General features: G+C 50.3%; 1 protein-coding gene across 1 annotated transcript; it reads right to left on the bottom strand.

Moving 5' to 3' along the window:
- Positions 1-250: 250 nt before the first annotated feature.
- Positions 251-16,696, bottom strand: CTNS (cystinosin, lysosomal cystine transporter). The gene is made up of 11 exons (XM_061604779.1): positions 16,343-16,696; positions 14,535-14,617; positions 7,929-8,007; positions 7,435-7,522; positions 6,456-6,559; positions 5,856-5,987; positions 4,313-4,412; positions 4,100-4,219; positions 3,309-3,479; positions 2,284-2,401; positions 251-943 (listed from the first exon to the last, which is right to left on the bottom strand). The coding sequence occupies exons 1-11, from the start codon at positions 16,387-16,389 to the stop codon at positions 813-815; spliced, it is 1,173 nt and encodes a 390-aa protein (XP_061460763.1). The 5' UTR covers positions 16,390-16,696; the 3' UTR covers positions 251-812.
- Between the last annotated feature and the right edge of the window lie 26 nt (positions 16,697-16,722).

Raw genomic sequence — 16,722 nt, 5'->3', positions numbered from 1 at the left:
TCTAGGAGAAGGGCAAGGCATTTCAAGGCTTCATTTAGGGTATGGGGGTTGGGGACCCCTATGGCACTCATCTCTAGCGTTCAAGGGCTACTTTCCGCCTTCTACCGAGGTAACTGCAGCTAGCATTTTCTTCATGCCCTCTTACTGAGCTATGGCTATACCCCCCATTGCCAACTGCTGAAAGACAGTAAGAACAGCAACCCCCCCCCCCAAGGCTCCTTTGACCAGCCAAAGCAACACCGCTTCAGGGTTTGTTAAAAGAGCTTTTAATCCAGCCACCCTCCTACACCAGCTTTTCTTTTCTTTTGAAGGCCAGTTCGCCATTTCCTCAGCACAACAGCAAAACTAGAAAAGGAGGGTTTACAGCAGGAGTCCAAACATTTCCCCAAACCCCTTTCCTTCCCCTCCAAGAGGGAGACTTCATCTGTGGCACAAGTGGCTTCAAGCAGACAATCTGGCTTGCACCCCTTCCAAGGGGTCACCCTTTTCTCCTTCCTCGTAGCTGGCCGGCTCACAAAAAGCTTTCCTTGCTCATAGCTGTCAACAGCTGGAAAGCAAAGAGTGTATTTTCTCTGCTCCTTTTCTGAGAACGACACTTACTTGAAAAGCCCACAAGAGGCTGCGCCTTTGCCAGGGTTTTGCTGCAGTCTCAGAATATAAGGCACCAGGGGATTTAGGAGAGGCAAAATGAGGTGTGTTGTCAACACTTCTCAGACGAGTCAGTCTTACATTTGTGTCGCATATCCACTTCGAGGGAAGTACGGCTGGGGAATTCAGACAAGGGGCAGATGCACATCCATTGCAATAGGTGGTTACTCAAACGGCTCGTATTCTCGAGACCGATACAAGCAGTAATGCTGAACGATGAAGACAATGTCAAAAAAGATGGAAAAGATGCCAAGGCCAAACTTGGTGGGATCCCCGAAAAGCAGCTTCCATGCATCTGAAAGGGGGAGGGAACAAGAGACAATGGATGGTGTGTAAAGGGCAGAATAATTTGCGGAAAAGTTTGAAGGCCCCTGTCATCTTTTAAGAACACCAAAACAGACACGATAAGCAGGTTATCAAAATTGTGAACGGTTAGGAGAAGGAAAGTAGGTAACCCCCTCCCTCCCACTATGAACACTTGGGGTTATGCAGGGAACAGGTATATCCTGAGTGTTTGACAGCACGTTACTAGTCTTTGGGCAGCTTAGGAGACAGTTTCACAGATTCACATACACACTACAAAAATAAATTATTTTGTGGCTGCTTTACAAAATGCCGCTGGGAACCAAGGACCAAATGTGGCCCTCCAGGCCTCTCTCGCTGGCCCAAGGGAGTCGCCCCAGCACACGGCCCTCAGCGGCCAAGCTCCTTGAGTGCTTTTGCCTAGGGGAAACGAGTCCAACCATGATGCTGAAGCCTCTTGCCTCCCTGGAGAGAAGCATGCATGCGTTTCTAGAATCCTGACCTGTGTGGCTGGAGTGCAGCACACTCACAGAAAGATAAAGCTGACATCCCTCAACCTGCTCACATGTGCCTCTGGCCCCACCCACCACTGGTGGCCCTTGAAGGTTGCCCGTGCAGCAATGCGCCCCAGGACTGGGGAAAAAAAGATTCACCGCCCGTTTTAAAAGCAGCAGCCGCTTTTAAGGAGCACAGCTGGGAGAAAAAGGAGTTCTGCCCCAAACTGCTTAGAAAGTTAATCCTTTTTTAAAAAAAACAAGGACACAATGAAGGTGTGCATCACTTTCTGTATTACTACGCCATGAATTCACCAAGAGAACATGGGGTGGCAGGCGAAGCCAGGCCCAGCCTGCGCAGGCAAGGGAATGAGCTTGCTTCCCGTTGGATGTAGGAATATGCTGAACTGTTTTAAGGGTTTGTTTATGTACTGCTTTTTGGCCCAAAGACTGAACCCCGCAAAGCAGTGAACAGCATCTTAATAGCAAACAAATGCAGCCAGTCAATCGTCAAAACAATTTCAATGCAGCTAAACAAACAAAGGCTTGTCTCCAGTTCCAGTCTGAACTCATTGACATTAATAGACAAGACTAATTTAAGTTCACATCAACGGTTTACTCTGAGTAGATCTTACTTGGACAGGGTTATTGGGACTCTCGGCTCCCCTCAGCCTCAGCCAACGTGGCCAATGGTCAGGGACGATGGGAGTCTGGAAGGCCAGCCCAATTGCAAATATTCTCTTCCACCTCTTTGCCCTGGGTTGGGTTTAAAACAAGAACCCCCAGAATCGTGGCCAGATGGGGCTTTGGGCCTGATCAACAAGCAAGGCATGCTTACCGTTGTTGTAGGACTGCAGGAACATCTGGAGGAGGCTGAAGGCGCCCCCCACGAAGTCCAGCAAGACGTTGCCGATGCTCCAGCCGACGGTGCTCTTCCGACGGAAATTCATGTACGCCTAAACGAGAAGCGGTGGCAGCTTGTTGGCAAGGCGGCTTCCGTTCCATCATCACAGCAACCCATTGCAAAACAACCCCTGCGATGTTGTGTTTAATCTCGGGGGGGGGGCTGCATTCCTTAGTGGACAACCTTCCAGGGGCTGCATGCCGGGGGGGGGTCAACATGACAACTCTGCCTTTCTACTGCAGGCTACAGTGCAGCGCCCTCCAAGTCAGAGGTTTCTACACGTACATCTGTCCAGCCAGGCAAGCCCGAGGGGTTACTGCAGTTCAAGGACGCATGGCCACCAGGAAAAAGCACTTGTGGAGGCTGTGAAGGAGGACCAGTGAGGGGGGTGGCCTGGAGGGAGGAGTCCCAAGTGCCAGACAGAGAGCTTTGGAGGACCACATTTGGCCCTGAGCTTCCCCCACCCTTGGTTTCTCAGGCTCTGTGGCAGCTGCTGCCGCCGCCCTTGCAACATTCCAGGGTGCTCCCCACCCCTCACCGGAGCCTGCCCAATGAAGTGCAGGATCCCTAAGCAACAAGATTTTAATGGTGGTGGTCTTGAGAGTGAAAATGAGGCTCATCTAACTGGTCCAGGAGACTCTCATATTATCACTTTGCGAGATTTGGAAAGGTAAACACCCATCAGTGATCTCTGGCACAGAATCGGTATGGAGCCGATGTGCCGTGGAGGGTTTTTGGAAGGGACTGAAAGAGGAGAATCCAACCCAGGTACTTTTTGCAAGAACAGAACTGCTTCTTGCTTTTGATAGAGAAATGGAAAAGTTTGTGTGTGAAGTTTGCGAGGGCAGACATGTTGAGCCCTCCTAAGAGATTACCGCATGAGGATGGAAGAATTTAAAAACTCCTTAAAAGTCCTGCCACCACGTGACTCCGATCTCGCCACCGCCCTCCACACTCACCTGCGGGAAGTACTTGACGAGTGTGATGCCTAGCTTGATGTAGGAAAAATAAAACAAGAACGCCAGCCACGTGATTTCTCCGGCAGCGGCCAAGGACAAGGTGGTGAAGACAAAGAGCCAGGCAATCACCAGCAAGGTGATGGCGATCCACGAGACCTTCTGACTCCCTTTCTGAAAGACCAAAGCAGCAGCAGACACAAACAGTTGGGATATACAGAATCAGGAGTCACTGCACTGCACGGAGAGTTTAGATGATGATGAGCATTTATCAGTCTCTATACAATAAGAAGGCTCAAAGCGACTGGACAAGATAAAGTGGGAAGAACTAAGCGTACATTTAAGTCTGAATAAAAGAAGGCTGAAAGGGAAGATGTGGCTGCTGTTTTCAGTTAATTCAAAGGACTGCCTCATGTCAGGAGATGGAGCAAGCCTGCAGTTGGAGGGCAGGGCTCGAAACAAAGAGGTGGAAATGGCAGGAGAGCAAAAAGGTGTCTGATAGAATTGGGCAGTGGCAGGCACTCCTTTGCTGGGGGTATTTAAGTGGATGCTGCAATGGCACAGGACATCAGGAGACACTGCAATGGGTTGGACTGGATGACCTTCAAGGTCCCTTCCAGCTCTAAAATTCTACGATTCTACACCATGCTGTGTACAACGATGGTACTTGATTACAACAGAACATGGTAAACTGCTTCAATTGCACCCATCAGTGTACTAGGCATTCTATGAAAAAGTTACACATAGCAACCCTAAAGGGCAATAGTGTGTGTGTGTGGGGGGGGGCAACCCACCTCATAGATGAGGCACTGGAAGATGATGAAGAGGGTGACGGCAACGGCGTGCAGGCTGAAGAAGACATCATTGCTGTCTACCGGGTTCACGCCATTGGGATAGACACGCAGGAACTGCTCCTGTGTAGGAAAAATGCCCAGGGGTGGGGTCAGAGCTGGAGGTATGAGGCCACACGCAAGACCAGACGGAAGGAAGAGGGGTCCCCTGCCTACCTTCACGGAGCCGATCCAGAAGAGGCCAACGTTGAACACCGAGTAGGCGATGAAGCCAGTGAGGTTCAGAGCTATAAAGTCAAAACTGAGGCCGACCACACTGGCGGGAGGGGGGGAAATGCAGAGAAATAAAAATGTCATAAATTGTGCATCTGGGAAAGCAGCCTTTTGGCATAACTGGGGAAATGCCGGCATGCCTCACGGCTGCATCCAGCTCCAGAACACAGGAGCCTGAGGTATCATGGCTCTCCGCTAAACTAAACCAGAATGCCAAGTTCCTAGACCTTATGACTGTGGACGTTTTAAGAAACGTGTATGACATGGTCTGGTGAGATCACAGAAGCCAGAGGGGAAGCTGAGAACAGGACTTGGGGAGGAGTCGGGAGGGTTAACAAAAGATCTCAGGCTCAGCAGCTGGGAGGCTCATCCTTCAAAGGAGACAAAAGTTGCTGTTTCCAGGGAGACACAGATGAAAAGAAAGGGGCTTACAAGCCTGTAAGTTCTTCTATCTGTGATCTCCCCCTAGTGGTAGCTAGGAAGCAAACACAAAATTGTTTTTTCCCCCTTAGGCAGGAGGTCCGCAACCTTTTTGGGCCCAGGGTACCCCTTTGGAAATATAAAAAATGCATCATGGGCATGACAACATTACTCATTTCACAGAAGAAGAAACAGGTGAGGCTCAGAACCACCACCCATACCAGCAAAATACTTATACACCCCCCACAAACACAAAAAAGCAACCCCTCCATGATCAGAAAAAGCCCCAAAACACAGGCTTTTTACCAAGACCAAGAGGTTGAAGGGGCAGGAGCCTTGGCAGGTGCCACAGAAGGGGTGTGTGTCTGATGCAGCCTGTTGTGGACCCCAGGCGTGGGAGTGAAAGGGAGGGCAGCCAAACGCCAGCGTGGTGCAGTGGTGAGAGTGTCAGCCTAAGGCCTGGGAGAGCAGGCTCAAATCCCCACTCAGCCACGAAGCCTGCTGGGTGACCTTGGGCCAGCCACCATCTCCCAGCCTAACCCACTTCACAGGGCCGTTGTGAGGGTAAAATGGAAAGGGGGAGCACCGCGTAGACTACTTGAGCTCCTTGGAAGAAAGGAAGAAAATATAGGAACAGTAGTGTAAAAGTAACAGTAATTATAATAAAACTACTCTTATTGTTATTTTGTATTCCTTTCCCTGGAAAGGAAGCAGAGGTGGCCAAATTTCAACTTGGCTTCAAATAGAGCCTCCTGAGGATCACCTACCTGGCTGCCACTGCTAAATTGTCTCCTTCAAGCCCTTTTCAGACATTTCACAGGCCTCTCTCCCTCCGCCCCCCCCTCGCTGTTCCATTGTCTCACAGAAACTAGCCAAAGAACTACCAACCACTGCAGGCTTCCCATTGGGGGCACCTGGTTGGCCACCGGGAGAAGTGAATGCTGGCCTCAACAGGCCCCCTTTGGCCTGATCAGGCTCTACGGAGGTGGCTGTTCTCTTCTTCCTTGACCAAACAACAGAAGCCAGAGCCTGCAATGAGGCTGGCCACTCGGGTGGCACCTTTTACCTTTTCCGCCTCCAGTTCTCGAACACCTGAGGGTAGAAGGAGACCGACCAGGCCAGGAAATAGATCCACCCAATCACCTGGTCCACAATCCTCACTGCGTTACTGTGGATCACGAGGAACCGGATTCTCTGCCTGTTCAAAGGGGAAAGGTGAGGGGTCACCAAAGGGGTCTTTAACAGTAAAATCCTTTATACCGCCGGATGTAAAATGTTTAAATCCCAACAAGTTCAATGGGGCTCACACCCTCAGGCAAGTGGTCTGAGAGGGGTTGCAGCCTTTAGTGCCCATTTCAAAGCCGACAAAGAGCAGGCCTCACAGACTTCGCCAACTGAGAACGGCACCAAATGCGCAAGCCTGGTGAGCCTCATTAAGCCTCCAGGCTGGGATTCCCCCCTCCCCAGACATGCAGCCTGGGACCTAGGACGACGAGACAGGAACAGAAAATTCCTGATCTATTGTTTGACACCAGTGGGAAGCAGGGCAGAGTTTAAATTAGGATAAAACAGGCCTGTTGTTTGTAAGAATCCCGGGCGTTCCAAGGAGTATTATGGATCTGTTAACGGAAACAGCAAATCAGCAAAGGCTTATTCCGCAGCTTACCCAGCTTGGTTGGATGCGTTTGCTTGAAGATACACAGTAATCTGCCCAACTTCTTTCGCTTGCGCTAGGAAGGTCACCTCCTTTAGACCTGCTGCTAGGATTACCTGATAGACACGGAGACTTAACTGGTATGAAGTCCCTAACAGACATCGGAAGTTACCTTGATGACAGGGGCTGGGAACAACAGGCCCAGGGGCCCAAATGTTTTTAATTGCTGTAAACCGCCCAGAGAGCTTCAGCTATGGGGCAGTATATGAATGTAACAAACAAATCAATCAATAAATGCGGCCCTCCGTGGCTCTCTATTTGGCCCGAGACTCCCTCTGCAGCACCCCCTTCCCCTAACTGGTGACGCTGCATCCTCCAAGAGATTTGGCCTGGCTGGATGTGTCCTTGAACTGCAATGATGCCTCTTAATGGCCAAGGGGGAGAGGAGTGTGTGGACTTTAGGTCTTTCGCGTGACTGGAAATGTAGCATTATTCCACCCATTTGTATCTTTGGCCCCACCCACAACTGGCACGTGGCCCCTGGAAGGTTCCTCAGGAGAGAATGCAGCCGTTGGGCTGAAAAAGATTCTCCACCACGGCCTGATACAGAGTCAGACTACGGGCCCACCGACCTCAGCACTGTTAAGGGATGGGTAACCTCAGGCCCGGGGGCCAAAGACAGCTGTCTTGGTCTCTCTCTCTGGCCCTCAGGACTCTCTAGACCACACACCCCTCACCAACCATTCGTAACCTGCTGCACAAAGGTAAGGGTCGCACCAGTTGGGTTTGCCTATTTTTGGACTTCGGCCCTGCCCACCATTGGCACATGGCCCCCAGAAGGTTACTCAGGCTGACAAAGGTTCCCTCACCCCTAGTTCAGGTTCACACCGACTGGCAGCGGCTCTCCTGAGCTGTCCCAGGGCGCAAAGCAGGTGGCCTACCACTGAGTTACAGCCCTTCCCGAAAGCTTGATGCGTGTGCTGGGACTTACTTGATCGGGCAGCTTGACAATGGTGCTGTTTGCCTTGGAGGAATACGTCACGTGAAACGTGATTGCCAGTGTCTTGTTGAGTGGTGCGCTGGAAAAGACACATTAACAGGAAGAGATGTGAAGGCCACAGAACCGCAGAGCAAAGCTAAGGCCTCCTCTGCATCTGCACCATCCATTCAAGGCATCACCCTACCACTTTACACCCCAAAGAATCCCGGGAACTGTCATGTGCTGTACACTACAGCTCCCAGAATTCTTTGGGGGAAGCTATGTGCTTTTAATGCATGGTGTGGATGTGAGCGCTGTCCACGGGGCAGAGAGGAGACACTCTATTTTTGCTGTTTCGTTAAAGAGAGAAGTGATGTGAACCGAGCAATTAGCGAGCAAAGAAACAGTGTTATTTCTTACCAGGTTTCCCCCCTCCTCTCGTCTTTACTTCAAGAGCAGAGATCAACACCCTCCTCCCCCAGGAATGGGGGCTTCTAAGAACTCACCTTAAAGTCACAGCGACATCAGCCACGCCACCATTTTCCAGCAAAACCTCTTCAGGAACAGAGAGCACGGGGGGTCCATCTTTACAAAAAGAAGGAGAGGGAGAGGTAGAAGGTGGTTTTCTCTACTGCGTTTCCATCTCGAGGCAAACTAGCTCTGTTCTGGGCAAGACATCTCCCCTAAATCCCAAAAGGAATGTCAACTGCTCCTTTTCTACCAACCCTTGAAGGTGGGCCAAAAGACAGCAACTTATTAACACAGATATCCTCCCCATCCCCCTTTGATGCGGTCTAGCCTATTCAGAAGGGAGATTTGCGGGAGTGCCTGCGTCATCTGTGCCTTTGTGGCTAGATTAAGGAGGAAGATACTGTTTACATGCGTGACATAGTTCCTTGTCTATTTCTTGAAAGAGGTTCTTGAGACAAGTTTCTCCCCCCCCCCCCCCCCCCCGGAAGAGTTATGGAGAAAATCCGTAACTTATTGGCCGACAGGAATTAAACAGACCATATGTTAGGTTTCTGTTTTTAGTCTAGCAGCCTAACATATCAGGCGAAAACAGAGGGTTGGAGCCAATGCTAGCCCTACTCAGAGTAAACTTCCACTCATTAATTCCAGTGGATCTACTCTGAGTAGACCGTACTGCATACAATGAGCTGGGGATCACGGACACGGAGATGGTCTCTCAACCCACTTTTGCAATGGCCAGTTCTTTTTTATTTATTTATTATTTGATTTATATCCCACCCTTCCTCCCAGCAGGAGCCCAGGGTGGCAAACAAAAGCGCTAAAAACACTTTAAAACACCATAAAAACAAACCTTAAAACAAAACAACCTTAAAAACATTTTTTTAAAAAAAAAAGCTTTAAAAACATCTTTAAACAAGGTTAAAAACATATTTTATATATATATATATATACGCAGACTGGGATAGGTCTCAACTTAAAAGTCTTCAAAAGGCGCCGTAAAGATAGCAGAGATGGTGCCTGCCTAATATTCAAGGGGAGGGAATTCCACAGGGTAGGTGCCGCCACACGAAGGGTCTGTTTCCTATATTGTGCAGAACGAAACTCCTGATAAGATGGTATCTGCAGGAGGCCCTCACCTGCAGAGCTCAATGATCAACTGAATATATGAGGGGTAAGTCAGTCCTTCAGGTATCCTGGTCCCAAGCTGCATATGGCTTCGTACACCAAAACTAGAACCTTGAACTTGGTAGCAAATGGGCAGCCAGTGCAATTCTTTCAGCAGCCAGGTGACATGTTAGCGATACTCTGCCCCAGTGAGGAGTCTCGCCACCGCATTTTGCACCAGCTGCAGCTTCCGGACCAACCTCAAGGGCAGCCCCACATACAGCCCATTACAGTAATCCAGCCTGCAGGTTACCAGTGCGTGGACAACAGTAGTCAGGCTATCCTGGTGCAGAAATGGCTGCAGCTGTCTTATCAGCCGAAGCTGGTAAACGGCACTCCTAAGCCACGGAGGTCACCTGGGCCTCTAGCAACAAAATGGATCCAGGAGCACCCCCAGACTATGGACCTGCTCTTTCAGAGGGAGTATGACCCCATCCAAAGCAGGCAACTGACCAATTATCCAAACTCGGGAACCACCAAACCACAGTGCCTCCGTCTTGCTAGGATTCAGACACAGACTCATCCAGCCCACCACCAAGTGCAGGCAGCGGTCCAGGGCTTGCACTGCCTCTCCCGATTCAGATGTTATGGAGAAATAGAGCTGGGTATCATCAGCATACTGCTCACACCTCACCCCAAAGCTCCTGATGACTGCTCCCAAGGGCTTCATATAGATGTTAAACAGCATGGGGGACAAGATGGCACCCTGCGGCATCCCACAGCACAACTGCCAGGGGGCCGAAAGACAGTCACCCAATGCTATTCTCTGACAGCCACCCTGGAGATAGGCTCGGAACCACTGTGAAACAGTGCCTCCAATACCCAGCTCACCAAGTCGGCCCAGAAGGATACCGTGGTCAATGGTATCAAAAGCCGCTGAGAGACCAAGTAAGAATAACCGGGTTGCACTCCCCCTGTCCTTCTCCCAATAAAGGTCATCCATCAGGGCGACCAAGGCTGATTCATTCCCATAACCAGGCCTGAACCCAGACTGGGATGGGTCAAGATAATCTGTTTCATCCAAGAGTACTTGCAGTTGCTGCACCACAACCCTCTCAATTACCTTCCCTAAGAAGGGGTTATTTGCAACTGGTCAGTAGTTGTCACAAACCAATGGGTCCAGGGTGGGCTTTTTCAGGAGTGGTCAGATCACCGCCTCTTTCAAGGTGGCTGGAACCACTCCCTCCCACTATGCTGTGTTGACCACACCCTGGATCCACTCGGTCAGACCCCCTCAGCCAGCTTTAAGAACATAAGAAGAGCCTGCTGGACCAGGCCAGCGGCCCATCCAGTCCAGCATCCTGTTCTCACAGTGGCCAACCAGGTGCCTGGGGGAAGCCCGCAAGCAGGACCCGAGTGCAAGAACACTCTCCCCTCCTGAGGCTTCCGGCAACTGGTTTTCAGAAGCATGCTGCCTCTGACTAGGGTGGCAGAGCACAGCCATCATGGCTAGTAGCCATTGATAGCCCTGTCCTCCATGAATTTGTTTAATCTTCTTTTAAAGCCATCCAAGCTGGTGGCCATTACTGCATCTTGTGGGAGCAAATTCCATAGTTTAACTATGCGCTGAGTAAAGAAGTACTTCCTTTTGTCTGTCCTGAATCTTCCAACATTCAGCTTCTTTGAATGTCCACGAGTTCTAGTATTATGAGAGAGGGAGAAGAACTTTTCTGTATCCACTTTCTCAATGCCATGCATAATTTTATACACTTCTATCATGTCTCCTCTGACCCGCCTTTTCTCTAAACTAAAAAGCCCCAAATGCTGCAACCTTTCCTCGTAAGGGAGTCGCTCCATCCCCTTGATCATTCTGGTTGCCCTCTTCTGAACCTTTTCCAACTCTATAATATCCTTTTTGAGATGAGGTGACCAGAACTGTACACAGTATTCCAAATGCGGCCGCACCATAGATTTGTATATAGATTTTAATAAGCCAAGAAGGGCTAGGGTCGAGAGGACATGTTGCTGGCCGCCATCATAGCAAGCACCTTGTCTATGTCATCAGGCCGCATCAACTGAAACCGTTCCCAAGAAGTTGCAGCAGACGTTGCACTGGACACCTCGTTGGGGACTACAGTAGATGTGGATGGGGCATCAAGACTGCTACGGAGGCGAGCAACTTTACCCTCACGTGCCTTGCAAACAATTCACAGTGGGCCTCCGAAGGGTCTAAGACTCCATTTCCTGGCGTTGAAGTCAACAGACCCCTGACAATACGGAAAAGCTCCACCAGACGGCTGCTTGAGGATGCAATGGAGGCAGAGAAGTGGGCCTTCTTCACTGCCCGCACCGCCACACAGTGGACATGGTTATGATGTTTTACTTGTGCCCGATCAGCCTCACAGCATGTCTTTCGCCACTTGCGCTCTAGCCATCGTCCAGCCTGTTTCATTGTCCGTAGCTTACTGGTGTACCAAGGTGCAAACCGGGCTCCAAAATGCCGGAGAGGTCGCTCGGGGGCAACCATGTCAAGATCCCAACATGCCTCGCGACACATTCCACAGCGTGACAAGGGCTGCAACAGGGTCACCTGCTCTATCTACTGGAAACTCCTCCAGGGCATTCAGGAATACTGTGGATTCCATTAGGCTCCTGGAATGGACCATCTTAATCTGTCCACCACACCCCTGCAGGGAAGGATTAGAGCCATAAGTCTAAATGTCACCAGGAAGTGATCTGACCATGACAATGGGGTGACATCCACCCCCCCATCTCCAGACCACCCCTTCCTCCTCCTGGAGCAAAAACCAAGTTGAGGGTGTGCCCTGCCCTATGTGTCGGGCCAGTGACAACTTGAGACAGCCCCATGGTTGTCATGGAGGCCATGAAGTCCCGAGCCGGAACACTAGAGGCAGCTTCCGCACGGACATTGAAATCACCCAGCACTATCGTTCTGGGCTCCTCCAACACCACAGCCGAGATGGCCTCTGCCAGCTCAGTCACAGAAATTGCCGGGCAGCAGGGTGGACAGTACACCAGCAGCAACCCTAGTTTACTGTCTTCTCGGCCTGACACCAGGTGCAGGCCCTCAGAGCCAGCTCCAAGACAGAGTGGTTTCCTGGTGACAGAGATGGAAGTTCAGTAGACCACAGCAACTCCCCCCCCAATCACTGCAGCCTGTGCTGGTTTTGCACCAAGTATCCAGGTGGGCAAAGCTGGGTCAGATCAACTCCTCCCAGCTCACCCACCCAGGTCTCGGTAATGCACAACAAATCAGCACCTTCATCCACGATCAAATCATGGATGAGAGTGGTCTTATTGTGTACCGATCTGGCGTTAAACAAAAACACACACAGGCCAGTGGCACAGCAGATGAGCAACGAGGAACCCCTCCATGAGAGGAGTGGCAGCAAGGAACAAGACATAGATAGCCTTGCCCTCGTCTTCTATAGTAATTCACCACCTCCCTATGGCTATACTTCCCTCTACCTATGATCACCGAAATTGGGGTGGCATCACCCATGTTCCTCCATACTAAGACTCCTCCTAAACACCTGATATGGACCCAACAAGAGCCCACCAACAAGACCTACCTGAGACAATTATCCCAGTAGGCCTTTTCGAGAATTAGGAACAGTAAGACCCACTCAATATTTTTCACACAGAGCACATCTACTCCCCCTCTGTCTCACACCCAGGGAGGGCCAGCCTTCTGCCAGTTACAGACTCTCACTCTGAAGGCATCTGGCGACTTTCTCCTATCATTCAGTTCACTGCACAGGCTCTCACCCTGTGCAGAACTACACATGCACCACATGCCCTCCCCACCACCAATCTCCTCTAGTTTGGTTTAACAGAAAACAAATTAAAAAGAAAAAAAAAAGGTAACAGAAGGGGGTAGCGCCCTTGCCCTTGGGACTCCCTAAGGGGCTCCCCAACAGCGACAATGCCATTTGGTGTTGCCCCTTTGGTGGCGACCCTGTCAGTGGCAGACCTGCCACCCAAGGACAGCTGGGCTTTGATGCCTCCTTCCCCAGCCAGCAGCTGATGCAAGAGGCTGCAAAATTAACTGCAGCCTCTCTCTGGAGCCAGAGCCAGGCAGGGGGTCCCAGCCCTTACAGCACTTATGAGGGACTTCAACTGTCTCAAGGGACAGCAACCCAAAGGAGCAAGCAGCAAGCGTCCAGATGCTCAGATACTCACTCCCAAGGCAGGTCTTCTTCAGTCCCCTTGTGCTGCAGCTATTTTTAGCAAATAGATCTGATTGTCCAACTGGTGTATCTGATACCAGATTTTGTCTCTATTTTAAGTGTCTTTACACCAGGTCCAGGGGCCGAATGTGGCTTCGATATCTCCCTGTTTGGCCCTTGGGACTCTCCCAGGCCACGCTCCTTACTGGCCCTGCTTCACACCCTCTTGGAAAGTTTTTGCCCAGCTGGAAATGTGTGCCTGAACTCTGCTCATGCCTCTTTTGCCTGGATGGAGGATAAAGAGGATGATGATGATGATGATTACCCACCCTTCACCAGAGGTCCCAGGGCAGGTTCCAACAATTTCAAAACACATAATTAAAACAGTGAAGAACAACGTCACGGAAAACAGGCTGTGTCCTAAAAATATACATCTCCGGTGTCAAAGGGTTAGGGTAAAGAGGTGCGTCTTCAGCATTCACTGAAAGCTGTACACTGAAGTTGCCAGGCGCACCTCGGTGGGGAGGGCGTTCCACAACTTAGGGGTTGCCACAGAGAATGCTTTCTCCCAGGCTACCACGCCACAAGCTTCTGAAGGTGGCGGAACTACCAAAAGCACCCCCTCTGCTGATCTCATTACCCAAGAGGGTCTGTAGGGAACGAGGCAGTCTTTCAGATATCTGGGACCCAGGTTGTTTAGGGCTAAACGCTAACGTGCACACCTTGAATTGAGCCTGGCAATGAATGGCAACCAAAGCAGGTGTTGTAAAACATGGGTTGTCTGAGTATGTGTAGAAACTAGCCTGCTGTAAATATTTACATTTGCTGTTCCGTCCCCTTCCGCTTCAGGTCCTGCCCACCCCTTTGCTTGGGGCCCCCGAAAGGTTGCCTAGAAAAGAATGTGGCTCTCAAGCTGAAAAAGGCTCCCCACCCCCAGCTTTGTACTGAGAGGGTATTATTTGAAGATTTTAAATAGAGACCAGTATTGTACTATATTCACAGCTTGGGGCCAGGTAAGTGTTAAAACAGGGTCAGGATCATCACACACCAGCATCAGTACTTTTGATCCCCCCCTTTTTTTTGCTGCCACCAAAATTGGTGGGGATCTTGGGTATATGTGTGCAGAAATACTTGCTGGGAGGGGGCAATTAGGACTCTGAACGGGGGGATTCGCCACTCTGGTTTTAAAGCAGCAATTCCAACTTTGACCCAGGAAATGATTTTTTAAAAAAGAAAAGAAAAGAAAGGGCATTGTTGGCTCTTGAGCCTCATGACAAGACAGCACTCACTGATGTAGCAAGGAGCATTATCTGGAGGCCATGCTTTGAAGGATGGGCAATAACTCACCGCAGGCTCCCAGTGGCACGAGGGACAACCACAGCAGATGGAAGAGGGCGATTCTTTTCACCATTGTACCAAACAGCTGATGGCTGCAAAGCAAAGAGGAAGTCTTGGATGGGAGGGAAGTAGCGAGGGGAGAGGTGCAAGACTAATGTATCAAGATAAAACGATGCATTTCTTTTTGTAGAAAAAAACCTATGGATTTCTTATCCAAGTCAAGAGACAGTGTCAATCTTAAAAAGCAGGGAGTCTTTGGTTAAAATCGACACTCAGCTACAAAGCTTACTCGATAAGCTTTAGCCAACCGCCATATGTCTCTCAGTGGTCTACCGTGTATGGTTCTCAGGAGGATAAAAATTACGGTCACTTCCAAACGAGCCTTTGGTTGAGCGTTCATCGTAATTTGTTTACAGGGTGGTTACAAGACACTGGCTCGTGCAAGCATCATCTCACACTTCCCAGTAATTTTGCTTATCGCTAAAAGTCAGGGTTTTTTTTAGGGGATGATGGGACGTGGGCTTGTAGATCAAGAGTGCCAAATCAACTTTTAACTGTGCAACCTGAAGTTGCTAGTATGCAACTGAATTCCACCCAAACTAGCAACAGTCTGGAAGCGCCTTGTGTGCATGTGTGTGGAATGGTAGGGTGGAAGCAAGAAAAATCATTTTGTCAAGGAACATACCAATTTTACAAAATCGGAAGTTCAGGAAAATAAAATTGGGCAATACACACACTGAAAGCCAACCCTTGCATTGCCTATCAATCATCAAATACAGCCAGGACGGCACATTTGTACAACACCAAGCTTATGCACAGCATCAAATTGAGGCTGCAATCTTCTACTACTTACCTTGAAATAATACCCACTGAACTCAACGGGGCTTACTTATGAGGAGACATGTATGGGACTGCACTGTTAAAGACACTGAAAATATTCCAGGATGGGCAGCTTGCTTGCAACCATGCAATATTTCCTATATATAACCCCTCAAAGTTAAAAGGAAAGAAAAAGAACAGACTGACTTGTGGTCAGAGTCCTTATCTTAAAACCAGTACAACATTTGACTGATCTAGCAACATTTGGAATTGCATCAATTACTTTGCTTGATTTTGCTTCCTTATTTGCATTGCAAGCCACTCAGCGTGCAGAAAGCAGGAGAGAGACAATAATTTTTATTTGGTTACTGGCATTTTTGTTATTAAAAGGAGCCCAGCCGCCTCGGTGTCCAGAGGCTGTACTAGAAGCCCAATCAGTACAGATTTCTTTCAGCATTTTAAAAATACCAGCGAGGATTTACAATCCAGCGATGGCAGGCAGGATTAGAAAAGTTGAAGGCAGAGGCCCGCTGTTGACTCTGGAGGGGGGAAACTCTGCACATGTTCAGAGACCCCCTTGGCATCTTTCTTCACTGGTTCAAAACAGAGCAGAGGCAATCTGTGTGTGAGGGGATAAGAGTTTTAAGTTTGGGAGTGAAGTTTGGGGTCTCTAGGGCACTGTGAGGGGGGCACCCTTGGGTGGGGAGCAACATCCCCTCTGGGCATAGGATGCTGCGGGGGAAATGGGGGGCTGGGGGAATGAGGGAAGAAAGGGGGACCTCCTCCCCACATTTTAAAGATAGAATCTAGAACGGGGAAAAAGGACGATCTTTCAAGACTACAAGCCCCGTCATGCATCACTGCACCCGAGGGTCCCAAAGGCTACGGGCGGGCGCCGCGGTGCACACTGGGAACTGAAGTTCCCACCTCCTCTGTAAGTTCTTCTAACACAAACTTGGCTACGCTGTATAGGCTTATGAGGGGCCTTTATCACTCACCCGACGAGCGGGGCTGCCGGAGTCTCCTCTCCAGCCGCTCCTTGCATGAATGCCGCTTCCCCCTGTGCTCCCGCTTAGGCCTCCCACGTCGTCACCAAGGAGACCGGCCCTATATAACGCCCGGCCTCCCCTCGCTCGGCCATCTTGGGTGTAGCCCTCCCCTCCCGGCTGGAGACCACCTCGCTGGGTTGCTCCCCCAGGTGAGAGCGTCGCTTAACGACGCCTGTAAGTGAGGTAAGGTCGGGAAAGGTCGCCGAGGCAGCCAGGCGGCGAGTTTGAGGGAAGATGACACGCCCAACATGGCGGACGGGGGCTTCTGCCCTCCATCTTGGGCGCGTCGCGCTCCTTTCAGGAAGCCGTAACCGGACGGCGCTCCAAAG

This window comes from Rhineura floridana, chromosome 21, assembly GCF_030035675.1.
Source record: "Rhineura floridana isolate rRhiFlo1 chromosome 21, rRhiFlo1.hap2, whole genome shotgun sequence".
NCBI lineage: Eukaryota > Metazoa > Chordata > Lepidosauria > Squamata > Rhineuridae > Rhineura > Rhineura floridana.
Note: the sequence above shows the minus strand (reverse complement) of the source record. Positions and strands in the feature narration are given on the sequence as shown.